Below are 26,552 nucleotides of genomic sequence, written 5' to 3' on the forward strand. Positions count from 1 at the left end.
GTGGTGACCACCGTGTAAACAAAAAAAAAAAAAAAAGAGATGGTATAATAAAATTGTGGGGTCTGCGTTAGTATATGTGGGAGCCTTTCCTAGTCTCACACAAAAACACGCGTTCACATCTGAAGCCATATTACGTGTCATATACATATGCGCACAAAAACATACGAGCGCACGTCCATATATTCACGTTCGCATGTATACACTCACATTCACGTGTATACACACACACGCTAACGTACACACATGTACTCACATACGCGCACACGTACGCACACATGGACAACGTCACTTCCACTTTCAAAGGAAATCCACACATGCGCAAAAGACCACCGGAAACAATTATAAAAGCAAGAGAAAAGCTGTTTTCAGCCTTTTTCAATTCGGCTTCCGAGCTGAGAGGTTCGACAAACCATTCGCCCCTTTCAGGGCATGCAATCCCGCGCACGTCACGTCCCCTGCTACTGTATGTGTGGGGGCAAGAGTTAACAGACAGTATGTACACCTTACACGTTTTCTATCTCCATGGCCTGGATTGACTTTTTCTCATTCTCTCTCTATATATATATACTACAATAGACTTTCCTTCTCATCAGCTAACAGCGAGAGACGCACATCAAACTGGATTGACTTTCTCTCTTTCTCTCTCTACGACAATAGACTTTCCTTCTCACCAGTAAACAGCAAGAGACACACGCCAAACTAAGCATGTGTAGTACCCTTTTCTTTCATTTGTTTCTTCACGAAATATATCCTAGTTCATTTAATTCAAGTAAACGCGTTGTTCATTTCTTCCTCAAAGCAATTCATTTTCCTTTCCCAATTCAAATCATTTCTCCTAATTTCTACAAATTGGTGACACCTGAACGTGAAATGAACACGCATTTCCTTCTAAACCACAAGTCTCACAACAAACTGGCGACCGACTGACGTAAAACGAACATGCATGGTGACCCTACTTTTTTTTAAAGGAATTGTTTTGAGTGAGACGCGCGTTTTATTTGACAAAAAAAAACAAAAAAACATTTCAACAAAGAAAAACAAGTGACCTACTACCAACAAGAACCTCAACGAACTACAATGACGAAACCCCTCGTCAGACTCGGCAGAAAAATATACATGGAGCTGTCGACTTCATACCGAATTTTAAAAAAAATTTGAGCTCGACAAACATTTTTCATGGTTTCCTGACATTACCCTGCAACAAACGCGAGGAGAAAAATCACATAGGCCTATACACATTCTCTCTCGCACAGCAGACGCAACAACAAAGAAACAATTACGGGACATCCCTATCAACACATAGGAATAAGCTGAATTAACAATGAGTTGAGATGCACCACGCACACGGATAAACTCACAACTGGAAGTTTCGTTGACACCGGCAACTGGAAACTCGTTCAACACGAACAAATGCACAACAAACGCCTGTACAGACAATGTACACACACTACCGCAGACTCACATGCGAAGACAACGGCAACTGGAAACCCGTTCAACACGAACGAATGCACAACAAACGCCCATACAGACAATGTACACACACTACCGCGGACTCATTTGCGAAGACACTGTCAACTTGATACACAACATCAACACGAAACAAAAATTTTCCTTCCAAACGAACAATTCACTTCACTATCCAAGAAACTCGTTGCAGATGTCAGCATACAAAAAAACAAACAAAACAAATGTCAGCCTAAAAAAAAAGAGTAAGCGCCTTTTCTACGCGTAAGTAAATACTTTTTTTTACGAACACACTCTGTTTTTGACGTTTTTTTAAACCACACCAACAGAAAAAAAAACAAGACGAAAAGTCAATGGCCGAAAACATTACTTAAAAAAAAAATATACACTGCATATTTTTTTCTTTCCTAGGAAGGGAAGTATTGTGGGAGCCTTTTCTAGTCTCACACAAAAACACGCGTTCACATCTCAAGCTATATTACGTGTCATATACATACGTGCACACAAACATACGCGCGCACGTCCACACACGTACATATATTCACGTTCGCGTGTATACACTCACATTCACGTGTATACACACACACGCTAACGTACACACATGTACTCACATACGCGCACACATACGCACACATGGGCAACGTCATTTCCACTTTCAAAGGAAATCCACACATGCGCAAAAGACCACCGGAAACAACTATAAAAGCAAGAGACAATCTGTTTCCAGCCTTTTTCAATTCGGCTTCCGAGCTAAGAGGTTCAACAAACCATTCGCCCCTTTCAGGGCGTGCGCGCCCATGCACATCACGTCCCCTGCTACTGTATGTGTGGGAGCAAGAGTTAACAGACAGTATGTACACCTTACACGTTTTCTATCTCCATGGCCTGGATTGACTTTTTCTCATTCTCTCTCTCTCTCTCTATACTACAATAGACTTTCCTTCTCATCAGCTAACAGCGAGAGACGCACACCAAACTGGATTGACTTTCTCTCTTTCTCTCTCTACGACAATAGACTTTCCTTCTCAAAGCAATTCATTTTTCCTTTCTCAATTCATTTTTCCTATTTTGTACGACCGGGGGATGCATATAATATATCCACCAGTCCACTACATATACTTTGATAATTATGTTTCAGTTTGAAGAAATATGGTATAATAAAATTATGGGGTGTTCGTTCGCACCTGACCTCCACAGAATGGAAATATGTCACAAACTTTAACAAGGTTTTTTTTTAATATAGATCCACAGAATATTGTGATAAGTGTTTCAGTATGAACAGGTATGGTATAATAAATTATGGGGTTTATCTATTTTATTTTTACTTTCATCATATTTTGCTTTGGTTTTGATACCCCCAAATTCGAAGCTATCTCTTTACAACCCTTACTTTTCATGACCTATCATACTTTTAATAAATCAGAATCAATTTTCTGTAGGCTGTTTTTGGACCCAATCAACGACGGGTACTTTTGCTAGTATATATATTCCTTGAATCTCTTATACCACTCATGCAAGATGTTATAAAAGCAGTCTGAAGCATTTCGTACATTTTTGTGTCATTTTTTCCAAGTTTAAAACAGATTTCTCCTCCCCTCTAACTGTGCCTAAATCTAAACGCAGGCTTTTCCTAGAACTGTCCGACTGTGGAACATTGTTCTGCTGGTCTGCTTCCTGGGTGAATACAACATGGTAGCATTCAAGTCCAATGTAAACAAGTTCTTGCTGAGCCGTCCCTATATATATGTTCTTCTAAAGTGTCCTCATGTACAGATTGAATTTTTGAAATTCATTAACTGTGACAACCAGGCTTTAGTAGGGTGTATTCCAATTTCTGCTGTAGCTGTTCATTTGAACCTGAAATCATAAAAACTGGCCAATCATCTCATAAGAGTTATAGCAATAATATACTGAATTTTCAAGAGTATACAACAATTTTAAATGCCTGTATAAAAAAAAGTCTGGAAACTTATTGAATGCTCCTAATAGTTTTTCTAAAGTTTCTTTTTCTTTTTTTCTTTTTTTTTTTGGCGAAATTGCACTTTTACTTGCCGGAAAAATTATTTGTTTTCATTTTCAGAAGAGTTTAGTGAAATGAGAAGACAATCCAAAATTAATGCTTTTTTTTTACAAAAAAAAAAAAAAGAAAAGAAAAAAGGTTAACAAAGATGTCATACATAAAAATACAGGGAATGATAAAATTGTTGGCCTAGAAAACATCATATGATTCCATTTCCATTTAATGAAAACCGTTATTCTTCTTTTGTTGCAGACCATTTACTAGTTGACCTGTTGATCCCAAGAGCAATAGGAGCTTTCTATCATGTCTGAAAATGACAATCTTCAACAAGCAAGATTGGAGATGTGCCACTGTACAACTCATGCTCTCTATCAATCCAAGTTATGACAACAGGACCATTGCCAGCACCCTCAAAATGCAAATCCCAACAGTTCAACACTCGAGAGCACAGCTCAACATATCGGATGACCCACGGTTATGGTCTTTGGTGTGGTTTTAAGTGAGGGCCATATCATGTCATCTCGCATCTTCGAAATTGGTTTGAAAGTCAACACCAAAGAGAACTTTGAGCTCTAAGAGTATCTAACTCAATCCCTCCGCATTTGTTAATCCCATTACTTCCACCCACTGATCAATGTAATAACATCCCCCACCAAGTTAATAAATCAGGATTGACTAACCTTTGAATAACAACTAATAGGCCCCGCACTGTCATCTAAGCTTCCATCGCTATCTCATCGACAAAATGTTGCATCCCTCTGACTGTTTTACAAGTACTTGATGGGTAGGTGCTCCAACAAACTACAAGCTCTTGTGCCCCGTTGACGTAAATACCCCCGACAAACCTGACAAGCAGCAAAATCCCACCCCCACACAGGAGAAATCCCCAGATGCAAGAAATAGTTTCTTCCCTAAGACTGCTAGACTTGGAATTTCCCTGACTGTACTGACATGCAGAAGTTCAAGTGTAATGTAAACAGACATTTTGCTGCTCAACACCCTTTTTATTTTTTATTTATTTCTTTTTTTTTTTTACATAGGCATCACCACATTATCAAGGCCCAGAGGCCACTCAAGGATAAGGGTTAAAGAGTGTACAGTAGAAATTGGACAATATAGTAATCATTAGTAATGAAAATTTGGTAAATTTGATAACTTATATGGAACGGCTCATCAAGAACTTATTTACATTAGACTTGAAGACAACCATATTGTAGTCAGCCGGAAAGCAGGAAAACGGAAGACAATTCCACAGGCGTGCAGTTCTAAGAAAGAAGCTTTGTTCATGGAATCTACGTTTAGGTTTAGGCACAGATAAAGAGTGGGGGGAATTATTGATAGTGTTTACAGCTAGATGAGTGTTTCTTGTGAAAGTTTGGCGAGGGGGGACCATAGATTGAAGCTCAGTCGAACACTTTCCATGAAAATAACGATACATCAGAGACAAACTCGCAACATCTCTTCTGTGAGATAGAGGTTGCAAGGAAGAGAAAAGGACATCTCCTACGAGGCTACGAAGTCTATTTTGAACTCTATCAAGGCAGGCCAAGTCCTTTCTAGCAGCTCCTGCCCAGATGTGGCAACAGTATTCCATCCTTGGACGTACCTGGCTCTTATATAGATAGAGAATAGCATCAGTAGTGAGATATCTACCGGATCGATAGAAAGATCCGACCATTTTTCCAGCGGCCTTGGCAACAGATTTGATGTACGTGTTCCATTTAAGATCAGGAGTAATGGTCAAGCCAAGAAGCTTGTCAAAACTTGAGGCCTCCTGAAGACGAGAGCCATTCATTGTTTTATATCATAAGTTGCTTAAAACGTGATTAGTTAAAGTTCAGAATAAAATCACGCTTTCTCTTAACGGTTAATTTAAAAAAACAAAATAAAATCTTCTGAACGCTATTAAAAGTTAAATTCTTCACTAGTTTGGAGACGGAATGCGTTGTTGTGATAAGTGATTTTTTTCTCTACTAATTCGCACTTTTTATTTTAAGATTCAAATATTAATAACTACATTTTATTTCAGTATTTAATTTATGTATTTCTGTTGTATTAAATGCTAGCTTCTTTTTTTTTTTTTTTTTTTTTTTTTTTTTTTTTTTTTTTTTTTCTCGTCCATAAATGTTTATCTACCAAGTTGATCTTAAATATTGTATAATCAATCCATTATATTATCATTTTCAGTCCCCCACCCCTAATTTCTGGCTCCCATCTTATCTCGCAATTACTTATAACGTCACCAACTAGCTTCGGAAGAACCCCCCCCCCCATCCGATTTTGTTTTATATCATAAGTTGCTTAAAACGTGATTAGTTAAAGTTCAGAATAAAATCACGCTTTCTCTTAACGGTTAATTTAAAAAAACAAAAAAAAATCTTCTGAACGCTATTAAAAGTTAAATTCTTCACTAGTTTGGAGACGGAATGCGTTGTTGTGATAAGTGATTTTTTTCTCTACTAATTCGCACTTTTTATTTTAAGATTCAAATATTAATAACTACATTTTATTTCAGTATTTAATTTATGTATTTCTGTTGTATTAAATGCTAGCTTCTTTTTTTTTTTTTTTTTTTTTTTTTTTTTTTTCTCGTCCATAAATGTTTATTTATCTACCGAGTTGATTGCAAAAATAGATTACCTAATTGTACTCATTTTTAGTTCGTGGGAGGGGAATCTATCACCATACTTTCCCTTAAACAGGTCTGTTGGACTTTTATTAAGTACAATACTTATTAGTTATTTATTTATTTATTTATTTATTTTATTTATTTTTTTTTTTTTTTTTAATGGAGAGTAGAAAACGCATTGTGGATGCGTTATCGGCAGCTCCTGTTACTCTCGCTTCTTCTTATTTGTCCCTCAGTCCTCATTTTTTAAATGAGTGATTTTTCTGACAAAGGGAGAAGAATAAGCTGTTTTCTAGGTTGGCAGTATTTTTGCGCGAACAGTTGGCAGAGTTGGTGGAAATTTTCTGTTTCTATGTCTATCCTTGTAGCCATGTCACTAGTAAGGGTGCTGGAGGTAAACGTTTTGTCTGGGCTGACGTTATCCGCCTGATAGTCAGGGACCCGAACCTTGGATTAACCACTAAGGAGGCTGTCCTATCAGCAGGTGCAAAGTACTGGGGCTGCTGTATTGCCATTTGGTGAATGGAATCTGGACCATGCAGTAGCTTCTGGTGGGGCCTCTCGATGCCATACTAGTGGGTAATTGTTACGGCTTTACCTTATCATTAGCTACAAATAAAAAAAAATTCTTCGTTTCTTTTTCTCTCTCAGTTTCCCCTCTCTGTCCTGCTCTAAGTAAATCTGTCGACCTAGTCCACAAATTCCAAAATTTCATCATGACAAGTTTCAAGAAAAAATACACGATTAAACCCGGTTCTCCAACTTCCAACGTAGACCCCTACTACCATGTCTCCTTCTCCAACATCAGGGGTCTACGTTCTAACCTTCCAGAGGTTGAAACCCAATTACAGGAGACTAAACCAGACCTTTTATTTTTAAGTGAAACTGGCATTGGACAGGCTATTTCCCTAGATGAGTTTGCAATTACAGGATACTCTAACTTAACTTCTAAATCTGACCCCCAAGATCGCCATGGGCATGGAATATGTGCCTATATTAAAGATAGCTTTCCATGTGGGAGGGACATCTCCAGGGAAGATCCTAACTTACCCTATATGTGCTTCCGGGTTGCTTTAGCTCACACTACTGCATTTATATTTACTCTCTATCGCCCCCACAACAGCGGAGTTACTATCTTTCAAAGCATATCTGAGAAAATTGACCAAGTCCTTTCTACTTATCCTTCAGCTAACATTCACGTATGTGGAGACTTCAATGTTCACAACGTCGAATGGTTGACCCACTCAAACAAGACCGATGATGAGGGGAGGTTCTGTCATGATTTCTCCATTGCCTATGACCTCACTCAGATTGTTCAGGAACCTACCCGTGTGCCCGATAATGACGGCCAGTATGCGAGCCTACTAGACCTTTTTCTCACAACTTGCCCTGAACTATGTTCAGTTTCTGTTCTGTCGCCTCTTGGATCTTCCGACCACTCTGTTGTATCAATTAAGATAAAAATGAAATGTAATAAGTCCCCAGACGTACCACTTCATCGTACAGTATATCGATACACTAAGGCTGACTGGGATAGCTTCCGTACATTTATATCTGATCTACCTCTGCATTCCATGTTTAAAAAGGATGTGTCCTCTATAGTATTAGACCTAACTGAATGGTTAATTGTAGGTATTGACCATTTCATACCCTCTAAAATGTTTCAGCAAAAACCTAACAGCCAGCCATGGTTCTCTCCAGAATGTGCTGCTGCCATTGCGCACAGAAATCACTTTTTCCACTGCTTCAAACGTAATAGATGTATGGAAACTAAAGCCGTTTTCAGGACTGCCAGCAACCATTGTAAGAAAGTAATAAGGAACGCAAGAGAGTTGTATGCTCAATCTGTTAAGTCCAAAGTAGCTGAGCAGCGGCTTGGTTCCCACCAGTTTTGGCAAATAGCAAACAGAATCCTGAACAGAAGCGTGTGCTCCATCCCAACTATTATCAATGGACCTGAGGTAATCTCGTCAGCATCAGACAAAGCCAAACTCTTTGTCAAGAACTTTGCAGCTAATTCTACCCTTTGCGACCAAGACCGCCAACCCCCAATATTTCCTCCTGTATCAGAAAACACGCTATGTGATATACGTATATCTGTACGTGATGTTGCCAAGCTAATCAAAAACCTTGATTCCAGTAAAGCAACTGGCCCTGATGGTATTCCAATTATAGTACTCAAAAAACTTCAACCTGAACTAGCGCCCATACTTACAAAACTGTTTAAACGTTGTCTTAAGGAGAATAGTTTCCCATCTCCCTGGAAAATCTCATCAGTATGCCCTGTATTTAAGAATTCAGGTGATCGCTCATCCCCCTCTCAGTACAGGCCAATAAGTCTCCTGTGCGTCATGAGTAAGTTGCTAGAATCTGTGTTAAATACAGAAGTAATCAAACATCTCAACAAAAATAACCTTCTTAGTGACACTCAATATGGTTTCCGTTCTGCTAGATCTACAGCAGATGTCCTTACAGTTATATCGCATAGGATTAGCAAATCTCTCGACGGTGGCAATCTTTCTAGGGCAATTGCTCTTGACATATCTAAAGCCTTTGATAGGGTATGGCATAAAGGTTTACTTCATAAGATCGCTAGCTATGGTATAGCTGGAAAAGTCTTCTCAATTATTAAATCATTTCTTTCTGATAGGTTCATAAGAGTAGTAGTTGAGGGGCAAAAATCAGAAGCTCTCAGTATTAATGCCGGTGTCCCTCAGGGATCCATCCTGGGCCCAACTCTTTTCCTGATCTACATTAATGATCTTCCAAATCATATCCTTACATCATTTGTAGACATTTATGCTGACGACACTACCATTTATGGTACCACATCTAAGACAGTAAACGAGCAAGTACTCTCCAATTCTCTCTCCTCTGATCTTGAGCATGTAGTACAATGGGGAAAGGAGTGGCTGGTTACTTTTAATGCATCTAAAACCAAGCTTCTCTCTTTACATCATCAACATTTTAATCCACATTTGTCATCAATTGAAATGAATGGCTCTCGTCTTCAGGAGGCCTCAAGTTTTGACAAGCTTCTGGGCTTGACCATTACTCCTGATCTTAAATGGAACACGTATATCAAATCTGTTGCCAAGGCCGCTGGAAAAATGGTGGGATCTTTCTATCGATCCAGTAGATATCTCACTGCTGATGCTATTCTCTATCTATATAAGAGCCAGGTACGTCCAAGGATGGAATACTGTTGCCACATCTGGGCAGGAGCTGCTAGAAAGGACTTGTCCTGCCTTGATAGAGTTCAAAATAGACTTCGTAGCCTCGTAGGAGATGTCCTTTTCTCCTCCTTACAACCTCTATCTCACAGAAGAGATGTTGCGAGTTTGTCTCTGATGTATCGTTATTTTCATGGAAAGTGTTCAACTGAGCTTCAATCTATGGTCCCCCCTCGCCAAACTTTCACAAGAAACACTCGTCTAGCTGTAAACACTATCAATAATTTCCCCCACTCTTTATCTGTGCCTAAACCTAAACATAGATTCCATGAACAAAGCTTCTTTCTTAGAACTGCACGCCTGTGGAATTGTCTTCCGTTTTCCTGCTTCCCAGCTGACTACAATATGGTTGTGTTCAAGTCTAAGGTAAATAAGTTCTTGATGAGCCGTTCCATATAAGTTATTAAATTTACCAAATTTTCATTACTAATGATTACTATATTGACCAACTTCTACTGTACACTCTTTAACCCTTATCCTTGAGTGGCCTCTGGGCCTTGATAATTGTGGTGATGCCTTTGTAAAAAAAAAAAAAAAAAAAATGTAGGAAAGGACGCCACTCCTTTCACAGGATCATTCCATGCTGAGTGTTAAGTACTACATTTTAGTATTTCAGGTTTATGTATGTATATAAGTGATCTTGACTGTGTCTCTCAGTGCAGAAGCGTCTCTACAGAACTATTCTGTCAATTTTTGGTCTACAAACTGGATATATAGGAGACTCGGATCTATGGAACAAATTATGTTTGTTTTTTATCCAGAAAAAGCATTTTCAGAGCGTTTACTTAGCTGCTTATACATTTGATACAATTAGTTAAATTCCTGATATTAATAAATAATTTTAATTAGTTTAAGATGGACATGCGTGTTAGTATTTTTCTCAATCTGAACCAAACAAAATCGAAAGTGTAAATGCATGAATCAACCGTTCAAACAAATGGAATAATTTCAAATTATGACTGAATTAGTTCAGTTCCTGATTTGATGCAATGACAGTAAAAAATTATGTAATTATAAATTTCATGCAACTACCTGAGCAACATGACAGTTATGAAAAATGTAAATATCATGCCACCTCCTCTCCCGAGAATAAATAGAAACAATTATAATTACGATGAAAATAGTGGTTCTGATGTACTTGTTGTCTCCCCTTTTTTACTTTCGTTTGTTCTCGTTCACGTGCCCCTGTTCTGAATTTGTAGCAGTGGGCCGGCATCAATGTTTTTTTTAATTTATTTTAATTTTTTACCAAGACCATGAACAAAGTTTGTTGTAAGTTTAAACTATTTCATACTAATCTAAATTATTTCACAGTAAAAAAAAAAAAAAAAAAAAAAAAAAAGAACAACTATTAAATTAAACGACATATACAAGTAATAATTCCACTTCCATGCAAGGCCCATGATGATATTCAAATAAGCAAGGTTAACTTTTTAAATTGTGTAAATGAAATTTTTACATAATATTGTGAAAAACAAAAAATTATATTTGTTTGAATTTAATTAGTTTTTACCGTGTAAGAATTTATACCCGCATAAAAAAGAAGTACCAGAGAGCAAAATAGGTCGTTCCCCACCAGATTTCGAAGCCAGTTTTATATTCTGTCAGACAGGAAAGAGTGCCCTGAACAACCCCTCCACAGATGTGGTAACAGTACTCCATTTTAGGACGTATTTAGCTATTACAGAGTTAGAGAATCGAGTCCAAAGTGGGTTATCTGATGGAGCAGTAGAATAATCCCACTATTTTGCTAGTGACTTTGGGAACAAATTTCATGTAAGTCTTCAATTTATGATCAGAAATGAAGGTCAGTCCTAGAAGCATGTCAAGGCAGGGTGTTTCCTCAAGACAAGGACTATTCATTTCAATTGAGGCTAAGTGGAGATCGGAATTGGTGGTGAAAAGATAGAAGCTTAGTTTTGGAGACATTAAAATTAACCAACTACCTTTTTCCCCTAAGTACTGTGCTCAATATCAGAAGAGAGAACCAAAATGTTGTGGATGTGGCTGCCCTACATTTGAACACAGGCAACACTGAGTAACCCTGCTTATATGTATATATATAACTTATTTTTTTCGGAAAGGTGCCTGTATACTCTATATTAAGTAAGAGTTTTTATCCTGACGACTTTGCAAACTTTATAAAAGGAAATGGAAATCTTTTAATCATGTTGACACACCGGTTCTCAGATCACTAAACTTAAGCAACGTTGAGCCTGGTCAGTACCAGATGGGTGACCATTTGGGAATACCTTGTACACTGTATATAGAAGGACGTTGAGTTGACACCCCCCTGCAAGAGCTGCAAAAACCTAACGTCGTCATCTTCCCCAATGAAGATATACATGCAACTGGGGACCACTTGTGAATTTCATACTCCCATAAAACTTTCTTCTTCGGAAGAAACTGATTCAACTTCAGTACTATATTTACTTTTATCAACATTAACCATATTTTTCATTCCAAGGAAAAACAAAACATTAAAAAAAAAAAAAAAACCCCTCTCTCCAATTGTTTTTTTTTTCCTCGAGAAACACATATCTGTCTGATAAGTTATTTGATGAATTTCCGCTACTCAACTCGATTAACATTAATACTATAAGTGTGAAATAAATACATCTTCTGGTTTTGGAAGGATTACTAACGATATAAATACGCATATTATGAGAGTGCCATTGGATGTAACAATAATGACGATGGTGATGATTCCATGGTAATTGATTTGACACAAACGGCCATTACAAACACACGAACTGAAAAGTTGACGTCTTGGATTATTATTATTATTATTATATTATTATTATTATTATTATGAACTGATTTCATTCAATCAGCACGTTTAGCAATGGAAGTACTATTTCAACTATATTCGTGATTAAACAACGGAAATATAAAATTATAAAAATTCATGGTCTGGTCTAAAAATAATTGTAGGAATTTCCAGTTAACAACTGTTTTCTTCATGTTCATTATTATATGTTAGCAGATTTTTTTTTTTTTTTTAATATTAAAGTTATTAAAACAGTAACAAAAAAATAATTGGACTGGATTTCTTAAAAAAAAACAAAAAAAAAAAACAATTCGAAATAAGAGATAATTAAAAAAAATATCAGAAAACTCTTTTGAATAATAATTTATGCAGACGACAACGGAAGATTAATAAATTGTGCATATCAATCAAAATCTAGACATGCACAAACCCGTTGAGAATACGCCAATCTAATTAGATTGTGAAAAGTTGAATGCCGAGTTTCTTTTTACAAAAAGATCAATGGACTGATTAATATCGTCAAAAAAAAAAAAAAAAGAAATAAAGTGACATACACAATAAGTTACAAATATGATTGGACAAGGAGAAAACCAGAAAAAAAATGGTGTTAGAAATGAAAAACCGCACTTAAAAAGGATCTTGCAATTAGGAAAAAAAAAAAAAATGAGAAAACGATGGAATTGAGATATACATCTTTCTGGATCTTTAACAATTCATATTATTTGGATTATACCGATTACTGTTCTCATCTTGAGTGTTATTTTCAAAACGTTTTGGTGGTTCCGTTTAAAATTCCATGCAGATTTAAAAGTGTCACAGAAAGATTCCAGAGTCCGATAAATTACAACTGAAGAAGGTTGGAGATTACATCGGCCGGAACGTTGTAAAAATAACACTGAAGATGAGAACAGTAATCTTGCTTCTGCATTTATCGACCAGCGATTTTCACGAAGTTACTCGGATGTGCCGGTAGATGACGAGAATAACCGGAAACGGCTGGGCGACTTTATTAAAAAAAAAAAAAAAAAAAAAAAAAAAAATTGTTACAACCCCTCTCCCAATGTTAAGAACAGCGACGACCACTGAAATTCATTAAATAATACATTGGAAAAAAATGTCTTAATATTCAGAAAACTACTTGACTGTTTCCGGTTCTTCTTCTCGTCATTTGCCGGGCACACCAGAGTAATTTTTGTGGAATCGCGGGTTGATAAATGCAAAAGTGCCCAAATAATCTAAGATTTACATAGCTTTCATTTTAAAAGTTCTCGAAATGTTCATTGCTGTCTAAGTTCAACGCGTGTGGACGCACTGTCAGCTACGTCGTTTCTAGCATCCAGAACTAGTCACGTTCCTATTTACAATGCCTCTCCACGGGGCAGAGTTAGACAACAGGGTCGTTTTTTAACGTGGAGAAAAGGAACAAAAATAAAAATGGTCTCAGTCGTGAAGGATTTCTCCTCCACTGAGAGAGAACAAGAAATTGAAGTGTAGCATCTGAAGAACAGCTACTTTGATCTTAGCTCAAAATCATGTTATGTCATTTGAAAGCTCGCTATCGTTGTTATAATTCTTCTGTGTCGGACATGATTTAAAAATTTGGCGTTTTCTTCAGCATTGTGTTGTTTTTAACATTCTGTTAAGTAAACGCCCTGAAAATGCTTCTAATAAACATGTTTCCTTTTATCTTAAATTTGAGGCTCCTAGATTGGCTTCGAACAAACATACATGATGCGTTCTGGGTAATTCTATCAACATTAGGTTATTTATTTATTTTCATTTTTTTTTTTTTACTTGTGAATTGATCAGGTGACCTGATTTGTAGACGTCATTTTAAACAATGGTTATAAGTACTTACCATTTCCATTTTCCTCTAAACCTGAGAAAAGAGAAAAAGAAAAAAATAAAGAGTAAAGTCGAACGAAAAGAGAAGGAATGGCAGAGCCTTAACGTGCAGATAATCTACTTCGCCTTTACTCATGTCGCCGAGCATAACACACTATCTTTTTCACGTGTGCACGAGAACGAATGTTTGAGTGCTTTTTATTTATTTATTTTTTTAAGTTGAAAAAATATAAAATTTATGTTAAAAGGTAAAGTAAAAAGAAAATGACCCCCCAGTTATATAAATCAAAATACTTCTGATATGTAACGTCCAATATTGCTGCTAACAGAAAACAGACATGCTTCGTTGCTATTGCAAGTAAGCGTTGGTCTTTTACTTTAAAAGATCTGGACTACTAACGTGTACGTTGTCAGTGTCACCATCAATGATGAGACCGACTGTCAACTCGTATGAACTTCCTGGAATATGCGTATATTTATGCTGGGCACTGGATGACACCAATTTGCGAGACGGATTTGATAGTGTAGTGAGAATCAGTTAAACTTACTACATCACCATTCTGTCGAGTCTAAATATTTTAAACAGTTATTGCTGAATCACTGGAGTCAATTAATGCTGAGAAATTTTTTATGGAATGGAAGTAGAAATGACTGGAAAATCACTTTCTGTAAAAACTTTCGAAAATAGTAAGAATCTATCTTTCCCATTTACTAGCTATGGACGCAATAGTTGAATAGAGCAACTAATCTAGGAGGAAAATTCTGAAAATAAGATGGCCTTGTTTTTCCTCTTCTTTTTTTTTTCTTAAAAAAAAAAAACTTATCTAAACATTGTTTCCAGTCACTTTCATTTTGTCGTTGAACTTAAGCAATGCTGATTCAGAAGATAACCGCTTTCGTGATCGCATTACGATAACAGCACAAGACAAACTGTTGGTATAAATCAGTTTAGCTGTGTGTACATACAGCATGCATAGAAAGGAAACCGCAAACTTCGTCCGTTAATTGCCGTCTGATCACATCGATCTCAGATAGCAATATACTGATCAATCGGTCTTTGATAATCGGCCGATTAATAGCTTTTCTAATGTCGATTTATCAGCAAATTTTGTTGTCCTGAATGATACTAATATTAATTATATTGTAAACGAAAACAAGCTTTGCATACCAGTGAAAATTTATCAAAGATACATGCATCGTCTACACCATATTATCAAATAACAGGCATGACGTGCTGTTAACATGTAGACTTTTTAAAGCTGCACTGAATTTGAGGAAAATAGATGTAAGCATATAGAAAGTTTCAGCCGTTTCTCTTTCTATCGAATTATTAATTTTTACTTTACATTATTTGTCAAAGAAAATTATTGCTTCATCTTTTAGTTTTAATGTTGAGGAATTGTACAGTAAATTGCAACCGAAAATAAAGCATTCTTCATCAGTCATATTCTTGTTCCTCATTTTTGGACTCTTGGTACGATTACATATATATTTTCTGGTTTTAATAATGTATATTTTATTGAAATAAATTACTAATTAGATATCAGACATATGTAATTTCTATATGTAAAAAATTAACTAAATACTGACAACAACCTTCAACCATTATGGCAATAAGTTTCTGCTGGAAGTATTTTGATGTCAATTCCCAAGAATAAGAATACAGCTGCTTGCAAGTTATGTCAAACCATCACATTAAATGCTGGCAAATCAGTAAAAACCTACTTCTGGAAAATCTACAACAGCATAGTAAATAATGGACAATCAACTATTCCCCCACTATCCAACAATCATGAGGTTGTTTGCACGGCAACCGAGAAGGCTAACATGCTTGCTAGTAGGTTTACTTCAAACTCCACATTGGGCCCAGCAACCCCCCCCCCCCCCGATTTTCCTTTGCGGACAAACACCACACTCAATGGTCTGAAAATCACCCCTTCTCAAGTGCATGATATCATAAAAAATCTAAACACCTCACAAGCATGTGGCCCGATCTCATCCCAGCTGTACTATTAAAAAAATGCTCCGCTGAGGTTGTTACAGTCCTCTGCAAACTTTTCAACAAATGCTTTAACGAATCTTGCTTTCCTGCCTGCTGAAAAACTGCTTCTGTCGTACAATTTACAAAAATTCTAGCAAAATAACCGACTCATTAAATTATCGCCCCATTAGCATCTTCCCTCTTTTTGCCAAAATATTTGAGTCCATAATAAACTAAGCACTAGTCAATCACCTTACAGCTGCTAATTTTCTGTCCGACCAACAATATGGATTTAGGCAAGCTTGTTCTACTGCAGACATCCTAACTAATCTCGGAACATATATACCATACACTAGACAAAGCAGGAGAGTGGAGGGCAGTAGCCCTAGGTATATCTAAGGTTATATGCAGGGTATGGTACGATGGTCTTCTCAGTAAAATCAGATCATACATTATCACTGGGTGAATACTTAACATAATTAAATCCTTAAATAAAAGAATCCAGGTTGTCCTCGATGGCCGTACATCTAAACAATATTACATAAATGCTCAATCATTAAATCATTTCTCTCTGATAGGCTCATAAGAGTAGTGGTAGATGGACAAAAATCGGAGGCCTGCAATATAAATGCTGGAGTCCCTCAGGGGTCAATCCTGGGCCCAACTCTCTTCCTGATCTACATCAATGACCTCCCTAAACACATACTTAAATCATTCGTTGACATCTATGCTGATGACACGACCATCTACGGCAACACATCAAAGGCTGTAAATGACGAAGTTCTCTCGGATTCTCTCTCCTCTGATCTCGAGCGCGTGGTTCAGTGGGGGAAGATGTGGCTAGTTACCTTTAATGCATCCAAAACCAAACTCCTATCCTTACATCATCAACGCTCTGATCCCCAGCTGGCATCAATTGTGATGGATGGCTCTCGTCTGGGTGAGGCCCCGTGTTTTGACAAGCTTCTGGGTTTGACCTTTACTCCTGATCTGAAATGGAACACGTACATCAAGTCTGTGGCCAAGGTCGCAGGAAAGATGGTGGGATCCTTCTACCGCTCCAGAAGATATCTCACTACTGATGCAATTCTCTATCTATATAAAAGCCAAGTACGGCCAAGGATGGAATACTGTTGCCATATCTGGGCAGGAGCTGCCAAAAACAGCCTATCATGCCTTGACAGAGTACAAAATAGACTTCGTGGTTTAGTGGGGGATGCCCTTTTCTCTACCCTGCAACCCCTCTCCCACAGAAGAGACGTTGCGAGCCTATCCTTGTTTTATCGTTACTTTCATGGCAGGTGCTCGTCTGAACTCCAATCCCTGGTCCCCCCTCGCCAATCTTTCACGAAAAACACCCGTCTAGCTGAATCCACTGTGAAAAATTTCCCCCACTCTATATCTATGCCTAAATCAAAACGCGGATTTCATGAGCAAAGCTTCTTTCTTAGAACTGCACGCCTGTGGAACTCTGTTCCGTCTGCCTGCTTCCCTCCGGACTACAACTTGGATGTCTTCAAGTCTAATGTTAACAAATTCCTAATGAACCGCCCCCCTAATTAAACACTTCATAAAATCTCCTCACTAACGTGATGTACTTACAATAACCCTTATCCCTGAGTGGCTTCCGGGCCTTGATAAGTGGTGATCACTGTGTAAAAAAAAAAAAAAAAAAAAAAAAAAAAAAAAAAAAAATTGATGCCAGATATGGATCAGAATGTTGATGATGTAAAGAGAGAAGCTTGGTTTTAGATGCATTAAAAGTAACCAGCCACTCCTTTCCCCATTGTACTACATGCTCAAGATCAGAGGAGAGAGAATTGGAGAGAACTTGGTCGTTTACTGTCTTAGATGTGGTACCATAAATGGTAGTGTCGTCAGCATAAATGTCTACAAATGATGTAAGGATGTGATTTGGAAGATCATTAATGTAGATCAGGAAAAGAGTTGGGCCCAGGATGGACCCCTGAGGGACACCGGCATTAATACTGTGAGCTTCTGATTTTTGCCCCTCAACTACTACTCTTATGAACCTATCAGAAAGAAATGATTTAATAATTGAGAAGACATTTCCAGCAATACCATAGCTAGAGATCTTATGAAGTAAACCTTTATGCCATACCCTATCAAAGGCCTTAGATATGTCAAGAGCAATTGCCCTAGAAAGGTTGCCTCCGTCGAGAGATTTGCTAATCCTATGAGATATAACTGTAAACACATCTGCTGTAGATCTAGCAGAACGGAAACCATATTGAGTGTCACTAAGAAGGTTATTTTTGTTGAGATGATTGATTACTTCTGTATTTAACACAGATTCCTACATAGATTCCTACACAGATTCCTACATAGATTCCTACATAGATTCCTACACAGATTCCTACATAGATTCCTACATAGATTCCTACATAGATTCCTACACAGATTCCTACACAGATTCTTACATAGATTCCTACATAGATTCCTACATAGATTCCCTGCAAATTATGTCCCAGATAGTAGCCCCCTACATCAAAGTGGCACTGTGCTTTCTTTTGGGGTGAAAATGCAATAAATAAAAAATTCATGGAAGAAGGTACCATATGTTTTATTCGATTTCAATCAGATGTGGCTAGTTTTAACTAACTCTTTCAAGTTTTAACTAACTCTTTCAAGTTTTAACTAACTCTTTCAAGTTTTAACTAACTCTTTCAAATTTTAACTAACTATATCAAATTTTGCCTAACTCTTTCAAGTTTTAACTAACTCTTTCAAATTTTAACTAATTCTTTCAAATTTTAACTAACTCTTTCAAATTTTAACTAACTCTTTCAAGTTTTAACTAACTCTTTCAAGTTTTAACTAACTCTTTCAAGTTTTAACTAACTCTTTCAAGTTTTTACTAACTCTTTCAAATTTTAACTAACTCTTTCAAATTTTAACTAACTCTTTCAAATTTTAACTAACTCTTTCAAATTTTAACTAACTCTTTCAAATTTTAACTAACTCTTTCAAGTTTTAACTAACTCTTTCAAGTTTTAACTAACTCTTTCAAATTTTAACTAACTCTTTCAAATTTTAACTAACTCTTTCAAATTTTAACTAACTCTTTCAAGTTTTAACTAACTCTTTCAAGTTTTAACTAACTATTTCAAATTTTGCCTAACTCTTTCAAGTTTTAACTAACTCTTTCAAATTTTAACTAACTCTTTCAAGTTTTAACTAACTCTTTCAAATTTTAACTAACTCTTTCAAATTTTAACTAACTCTTTCAAGTTTTAACTAACTCTTTCAAATTTTAACTAACTCTTTCAAATTTTAACTAACTCTTTCAAGTTTTAACTAACTATTTCAAATTTTGCCTAACTCTTTCAAGTTTTAACTAACTCTTTCAAATTTTAACTAACTCTTTCAAGTTTTAACTAACTCTTTCAAATTTTAACTAACTCTTTCAAATTTTGCCTAACTCTTTCAAGTTTTAACTAACTCATCCACATCACATTTCTTCCTTCTTTCTGAATTGTTCAACTAAATACGGTTTCGATGTTAGATGATCCAATCCTGCTTTAAAATGCAACAATCAACATTAGATTGATTCTGTTGTTGCGCTTTTCTTATTTCATATTTTATTTCAGTCAGATACGGCCAGCTTCAACTAATTTTATCGTCATTCTGACTTTCTTCAAAACTAATCATCCCCCAACTAAAACTGATCCAAGCAAGGCCTCCATACAAATGTGAGATGCACTTTTTATATTGATAATAAGCATAAACGACACACAGGAAGAAAAAAATAAAATCTCTTTTACCACAACAACGAGAGAATTTATTTAACTGGAAGAAAGTTAGACTGCCTCCAAGTGAAAAAGGAAAGCTCTTTAGACTATCAAAAATCTGTCAGAGAAAGATCACCGATGGTTGAGTGGACAGGGGCTAGAGAGAGAAAGAGGAGAGATATCTTTTCGCGTTGCTTCCAGGGTTCTTTCTGTTCGCTGACCATGATTCCCAAAGGGGCTGAATAAGTTCTTTAGCGGACAGATGAAATTAATGCACCCAGCAAATTGATTGGTGTAACTAAATCGCCTGGCAAGGACATTTATCCACAAGAGAAAATAAGTCCTTAATTCTGACTGCTACACTGCCCCCCCCCCGAGCACTCTAGCATGGTCTTGCATCGGAAAACAGGTATTTTCCAAAGCTATAAAATGATCCAACAATTTTCCCAGTGACGTGCTTATTTTATTTTTCTACCACACACACACACACACACACATTAAAATTCATAAATTCATTTGCATCGGAATTACAGCATTCATCCTCTTGGGTCAAAAAGCAGGACGCTTGAAAAAAGGTTGAAAGCATGAAAGCACTTTTTTTTTTTTTGTCAAAAATATGAATTTTGACCAATCAGGGTTCGTTTTAAAAAAACTTATTTTTGCAAGCCTCTGAGAGCCGCTGAAGAAATATAAAGTCCCGGAGAACTTTTCTCATCAGAGAAAGGGATAACCGACACCAACAGCAACACTCACTGAGTGAAATTCAGTAGCTGAAATGACAGCTTTTCTCGCACGCCAAAGAACATTGCTTGACTCTCTCTTTCTCTCACTTCGCCGCAACACATAGTCAGATTTTTTTCCTCTCATGCTCTCAAGTCTTCATCTTCTTCCTTCCTTCCTTCCTTCTTTCATACCGAGTGCCACCTTGGCGCACATTAAAAAGTAATTTCATTTCTTTTAACAAAAATAAACAAAAAGTTTATTTTTGTTATTTGGTATTTATTGTTATTTATTTATTTCAGGGGATTTATGCAAGTCCCCAACAATTGGTAAATCCGACGTTCCTTTACAGACTTTAGCAACGAATTTAAGATAATAATAAATTTAATAATATTTTAATACAAAAGATATATAGTTACTCATTTAATCCTGGATAGCGACGGGTCTTCTTGCTAGAATCAATAGTCGCACAGATTCCCTGAATTAAATCAGTATTTAGATTGCTGTCTTTTGTGTGTTTTTTTTTTTGTTGTTGTTAAATTTTCTTATCAGTTTGTTCAAGCTGGGGATGGGGCATCCTACCAAACACTAAACATCCACTTGCTATCTCATGTATTCTAACCGAGAGATCTTTTTAAGATTCCAACCATCCCTTTAAGTGCAATTATTTGAATCTCTCTTGCGCTTGTTGGCTCACCTGGTATATTTGCCAGGTAGTTTTTGAAATTCTTTTTCGTGAGTCCATATAATTGCTGGAATGTCCAGTTGCTCCTACTTTTAATTACTGGAATTTTTCATGGCAAGTGCTCGCCTGAGCTCCAATCTTTGTTCTCCCCCTCCACACACACTTTTGCCAAAGTTTCACTGAAATTACTATCAATAATTTCCCACACTCTTTATCTGTGCTTAAACCTAAACGTAGATTCCATGAACAAAGCTTCTTCCTTAGAACTGCAGTCTGCACGCCTGTAGAACTTATCCCGTTAGCCTACTTTCCAGCTGACTACAATATGGTCGTCTTTAAGTCCACCATAAACAAGTTCTTGACGAGCCGTCCCCTTAAGTCATCCAATTGACCAAATATCCACTACTAACGATTACTACGATATTGTCCCATGACTACCGTACACTCATTAACCTACTAAAGTTTTTTTTTTTTTTTTTTTTTTTTTTTTAGTAAATGAATGAATGAATGAATGAATGTGATCCATCACCTTTGTGTGGAAAGTGCAATTTTGTCGCTTATTACCTTTGTTTGGAAAGAAAAAGGCCGGAAGTTTAGGATCGAAAACTTCCGGTTTTGTTTCGCCTAACTTTGTGAAACTTAAATTGTCAACAGAATCTAATTTTCGTCTGTCAAGTCTTTCTTGACTTGCAAAAACTACTAAGATGTCGAAAATGGATGGTAAGATATAAATTGGTATTTCTTCCTTCTCCATTCGACAGAAGAAAAAAAAATGTTTGTTAATTTGTTGAAGGAATTGAAAAAGACGTGATATTTCAAGTATTTGAAAATCTAAAACTTGATTCGAGTTTATTTTTTTACGTCTGCTCATATTAAGAAAAACTATTTCTTAAAATGTTCGTACTCATGCTGAATACTGGCCGTGCTGAAATAATAAGGTTATTAAAAAAGAATTCTTACCATGGGAATGGGGGGGTTGTTAATTATTCTATAATTTCATCTAACACTTTAATAAACAAAAAAATATCATAAAAATTAGGTACTTATGCATGCACGCAGGATATGAACTGTGTTTAAATAATTACATTATTTAATATGTCCAGGTGGGGCTTTTTATTTTAAGAGAACAAGAATGAAGAAATGTACGCAAAAAAAAAAAAAACTGTGTCTGTGTGTAAAGTTCGTTCTTCACCTGAACATTTTATATTGATTAATTACCTGATTTCTGGTAGATTTTTAAAGAGAGAATCCGTCAAAATAAACTGATACTGATGATGCACTTTTGTTATCGTGCTGAAATAATACTGTTATTTAGAAAGCCATTCTTAACATTGGGAGGGGAGGGTGTTTTCTAACTATTCTCTACTTTCACTTAACAATTTAATAAACAAAACATACCGTCGTAAAAATTGAATTTAACTTGAAAATACTACTTTTTTTTTAAATAGCGCGGTAACAAAAGTGCATTGCATAAGCACCAATAAATTTTTAAACTCGCCTCCATTTTGTTCGTCGCTACATTTAGAAAATCGTTCTTAACATGCGGAGGGCAGAGTGTTTTGTAACTATTCTCTACTTTCACATAGCCATTTAATTACCAAAAGATGGCGTAAAAATTGAATTTAACTTAAAAATCTTATCTAAAAAACTAACGGACTGTATTCTTCATAAATACTATTTTTTTTTTTTTTCATAAAAATATCGTACTTAGGCACTTATTGTATCGTGCTGAAATAATAGCGTTATTGGCGGACCTGTACGAGAGTGCCCACGCTGCTCACCCCTTAAAAATACGTGTTTTGTTTTACGTCTTTAAAAAAAAAAAAAAAACTTTTTTCTGACAATTAGTTAACAGAGTAAAACTTGCGGAGAACGCTCTGTTTTACGGTTGTTGTAAATATGGAACGGAAATTTAAATTTCGTTCCGTTTTAATTTTTTTTTTTTTTTTTAATTGTGCTCCCCCCCAAAACGAAAGTAATCGAAAGAATAACATTCAACAATCGTACTTTTTATATATAAAAAAATCATTTTTTTTATAAAAAAACCTTTTTTTTTATAAAAAAATCTCTCATTTTTTATAAAGAAAAAAAATTTTATTAACAAAAACGAAATAATTTAATTTTTAAACGAAAGAAGTCAATTTGGAATACCTTTTCTATTTTTCTTTTCTTTTGTTTTTGGTACTGCGACTGCGTTGAAAGAATGTTATCTCAGAAGCCATTTTTAACATGGGGAGGGTGGTTTCTAACTGTTCTGTGCTAAAAGGTATTGTGAAATTTGAATTTCACCTGAAAAAGCTATTTAAAAATAGTGCGGTACCAAAAATACGTAAGCACGGTCCAATTCACCATTCACATAGGAATGTCGACTTTTATAGGTTTTCGGGTATGCTTACAACGAATATGTGGTTTTAAGCTAAAACAATAGTACTTACTTAATTGTCATGTCAAAAATAGTAATATATCCGAAAATTCCAAAAATCCATTCAGTATAACAACTGCTATTGTGTTTTTAGTAAAAACTAGCAGGGGTGCCCGTGCCCGGGTGTTTGGAAATGTAAAAGAAAAAAAAATAGAGTTTTCGTAGGCAGGTAGGCTCAAACACGAAGCTTTAAGGCGAATAGCTAACTTACCGCTATGCTACAAAGGCAGAGAAATAAGAATGGTTGAAATTAAACGATTAAAAAGTTAGATAACAGGTGCATAAATTTAATGAAGTCAAACATCGCGCCATTGGGGAATGAAATCACGCACTTAACTTTGGCTGTAAGCCAGTTTCCCTAAGATTTTGGGGAAAACCAGTTCCCCTTAAAAAGGGGAGTGTACAAATGAATAGCAATTGTCTGATATGATGAGTTTTCCCCGCATTGATCAAGTTCTAAGACATAGTAAGCCCCCCCACCCCCGAGAACTCGGCAAAAAAAGCCCTTGCTGGACATACAAAAATGCACGCACTGCTTTTGCCCTTTATATACTAGCGAGGGGTATCCGGCGTTGCCCGGGTGTTTGGAGGTGTGTGTGGAAACTCCGGGGGTGGGGGGTTAAAAAAAACAAACTAAGTATGAGAATCGAACCCAAACTGTTGAAGCAAAGTTTTAAATTAAAGTGTGAAAAAAAAAACGTGCGACGTTAACCATTGCCCCACCGCGAGATGCTAACGGAAACACGTTTGAATTTATTTAATTACTTGGATTTGGCAGGTGCCCGTTTTAATGAGTTAATGAGGTTAATTTTGACTGCGGGCGGGAACGCTTCCCAAGATGTTATAGGAAAGAGACTAACCCACATGCGTCGAGCGACAAATGTTGAATATTTATCTTCCCGAAATCGAGCAAATTAAATACACAGGCGAGCTTCATTGTTAACTGTGAGATATTACGACTTATATGTGATATAAAAAGTTTTTAAAAGTTGAGAAGCGATCGACCGCTTCTCTGAAAAAAGCCTTTTGTAGACATACAGAAAAAGCAAACATACATACATACATTTTCGCTTTTATATTTATAGATGTAGAAAACTGCTATTGTATTTTTAGTTTCAAAAAAAAAATTCTAAAACAAAACGCCGCCATTAAAGTAGCAAAAAAGGAGATGAGTATGTTCCCCTTCACAATCTTCAATGTGTTCACATCTAGGGAAAATGCTATTTTCCCCAATTTTCCATATTACTTTTAACTATAAATAATTTTCTACTTGATGAATTTTGATAATTTTTTAATATATGACTATTTTTGACGTGACAAGTTGTTTTTGCTTAAAACAACATATTTAAAAAAATCGATCTGTCTGATTCTATCTTAACAAGCCCCCAAAATTTAATCAAATAATTAAATTAAACAATTATTTTCGTAAAATATGCGTAAAAAAAAATAAAATTCTGTACAAAAGTTGGCATTTCTGCAGGACAGTGACCTATTAGCAACAGAGAGTATGTAACTTCGAATTATGTTTTTAATTTACTATTAATTAATTGTATATTTATCTTAATAAAAAAATAAAACAGCTAAACTTTTAAAATCCTATTTAGAAAAAAAATATAAACAAAATTATATTTTGAATTTTTTTTTTTTTTTTTGTGAAAGGCAACAACACAAAATGAAAACCAGGTTCCAGAAAAGGAAACTGGAGAAAAATGAAAAATAAAATAAAAACATTTATTGATTTATTTCCAACAAGAAAGAACTTTATGAAATAATGACAGTTCTTCCTGAAAAGTGGGTCCTGGATATGACCTTAACCTATATCCAATGGTGAGGCCCCAGCTTGCGGGCTCTGGGGAGTGTGGAGCCACCCTTTAATTTCCATTGCTCCCAGGTCCAGTCTGACCCGGAGTGGTAGTACCTGTTAGGGTCCCAACTATGGGTTAAATAGAAACTGACTTGCAAAAAACAAATATACTCTATTAAAAAATTTTTCTTCAAAATCACCGGATTCGGCATTAAATAACCTGAAAAGGGTTGATATGCCGTAAAACAAAAACAACCAACCAACTAACCAACCAATCCTGAAAGTGACTACAAAGAAATATTTTTCCTGGTGAATGCTGGGAGAGTGAAAGTGTATGATAATGACTAAAATATACTCCTACCTCCTAAGTATGAATTTTTTGGGGAGAGTGACTTTGTTCAGAAACATTGTGGGAATTTACCAATTTGATTAAAACCGTCTAATACTTTCTGAAAATATGCATCAGGTAGTGACAGGTAGCACAACTATGTTGGAATTATGTGTGCTGCCTGCGTTTATATTCGTATAATGCCTTTTTGGAAAAATCAAGTTTATTCTATATACAGGGTGTCCCAAAAGAAGCTGAATTGATCAAATATAAGACGGGACAACAGAAGCAACAAATCAGTGAAAAAAAGATTTTAGAGCATCTAGAATGATGTTAGCAAAGTCATCAGGGGTCGTTACACCACCGAGGAGTGGATATTTATCATAGAGTGGTACTTTTGGTTGAATTCAAATTTCAAATCCACCATAAACGAACATTTCTGTAAAAGTCTGAAGAAGCTACAGATGGCCAAAAAAACGGCCGGGTAGTTGAAACAATAATGTAACTAAACAGAAAAAAAACGGTAATAAAAAATAAAATGCATATTTGCTCTACAACAGTATTGAGCACTTTTTTCAGGTTTTTATTAATTACCATTTCTACTAAATATATATATATATATATTGTTGAATTTTCTTTAGAAACCCATGGCAGGAGATGGCGTTTTGTAACTATTCTGTACTTTCATCTAACAATTAAATAAACAAAAGATACCATAAAATTTAAATTTAATATGAAAATACTATTTTAAAAAATAGCATGGTACCTTCTTTTCATAAGCACCTAAATATGTATAGATACTTATGCAGAATACGGACCGTACTGAAATAATAACGTTATTATTTAGAAACCCATTAAAAACAGATATATTGTTGAATTTTCTTTTTCTTTAAAATTAA

At 35.8% G+C, this 26,552-nt stretch overlaps 2 protein-coding genes across 2 annotated transcripts in view; one reads left to right on the forward strand and one right to left on the reverse strand.

Moving 5' to 3' along the window:
- Window positions 1-23,280, reverse strand: part of LOC145297761 (pseudouridylate synthase RPUSD2-like) — a 58,334-nt gene extending 35,054 nt beyond the window's left edge. Inside the window, exons 1-2 of the mRNA XM_080144004.1 lie at window positions 23,251-23,280; window positions 13,975-13,995 (exon numbers count right to left, since the gene is read on the reverse strand). Of these exons, the coding sequence (XP_080000130.1) occupies window positions 13,975-13,983 (9 nt within the window). The 5' untranslated portion in view covers window positions 13,984-13,995; window positions 23,251-23,280. The remainder of the gene's footprint in view (window positions 1-13,974; window positions 13,996-23,250) is intronic.
- LOC145297762 (charged multivesicular body protein 1a-like) overlaps window positions 21,683-26,552 on the forward strand; it is a 33,969-nt gene continuing 29,099 nt past the window's right edge. Inside the window, exon 1 of the mRNA XM_080144005.1 lies at window positions 21,683-21,819. Within this exon, the coding sequence (XP_080000131.1) occupies window positions 21,804-21,819 (16 nt within the window). The 5' untranslated portion in view covers window positions 21,683-21,803. The remainder of the gene's footprint in view (window positions 21,820-26,552) is intronic.

Source organism: Euprymna scolopes, chromosome 18 (assembly GCF_053919585.1).
Source record: "Euprymna scolopes isolate OS-2025 chromosome 18, ASM5391958v1, whole genome shotgun sequence".
Lineage (NCBI taxonomy): Eukaryota > Metazoa > Mollusca > Cephalopoda > Sepiida > Sepiolidae > Euprymna > Euprymna scolopes.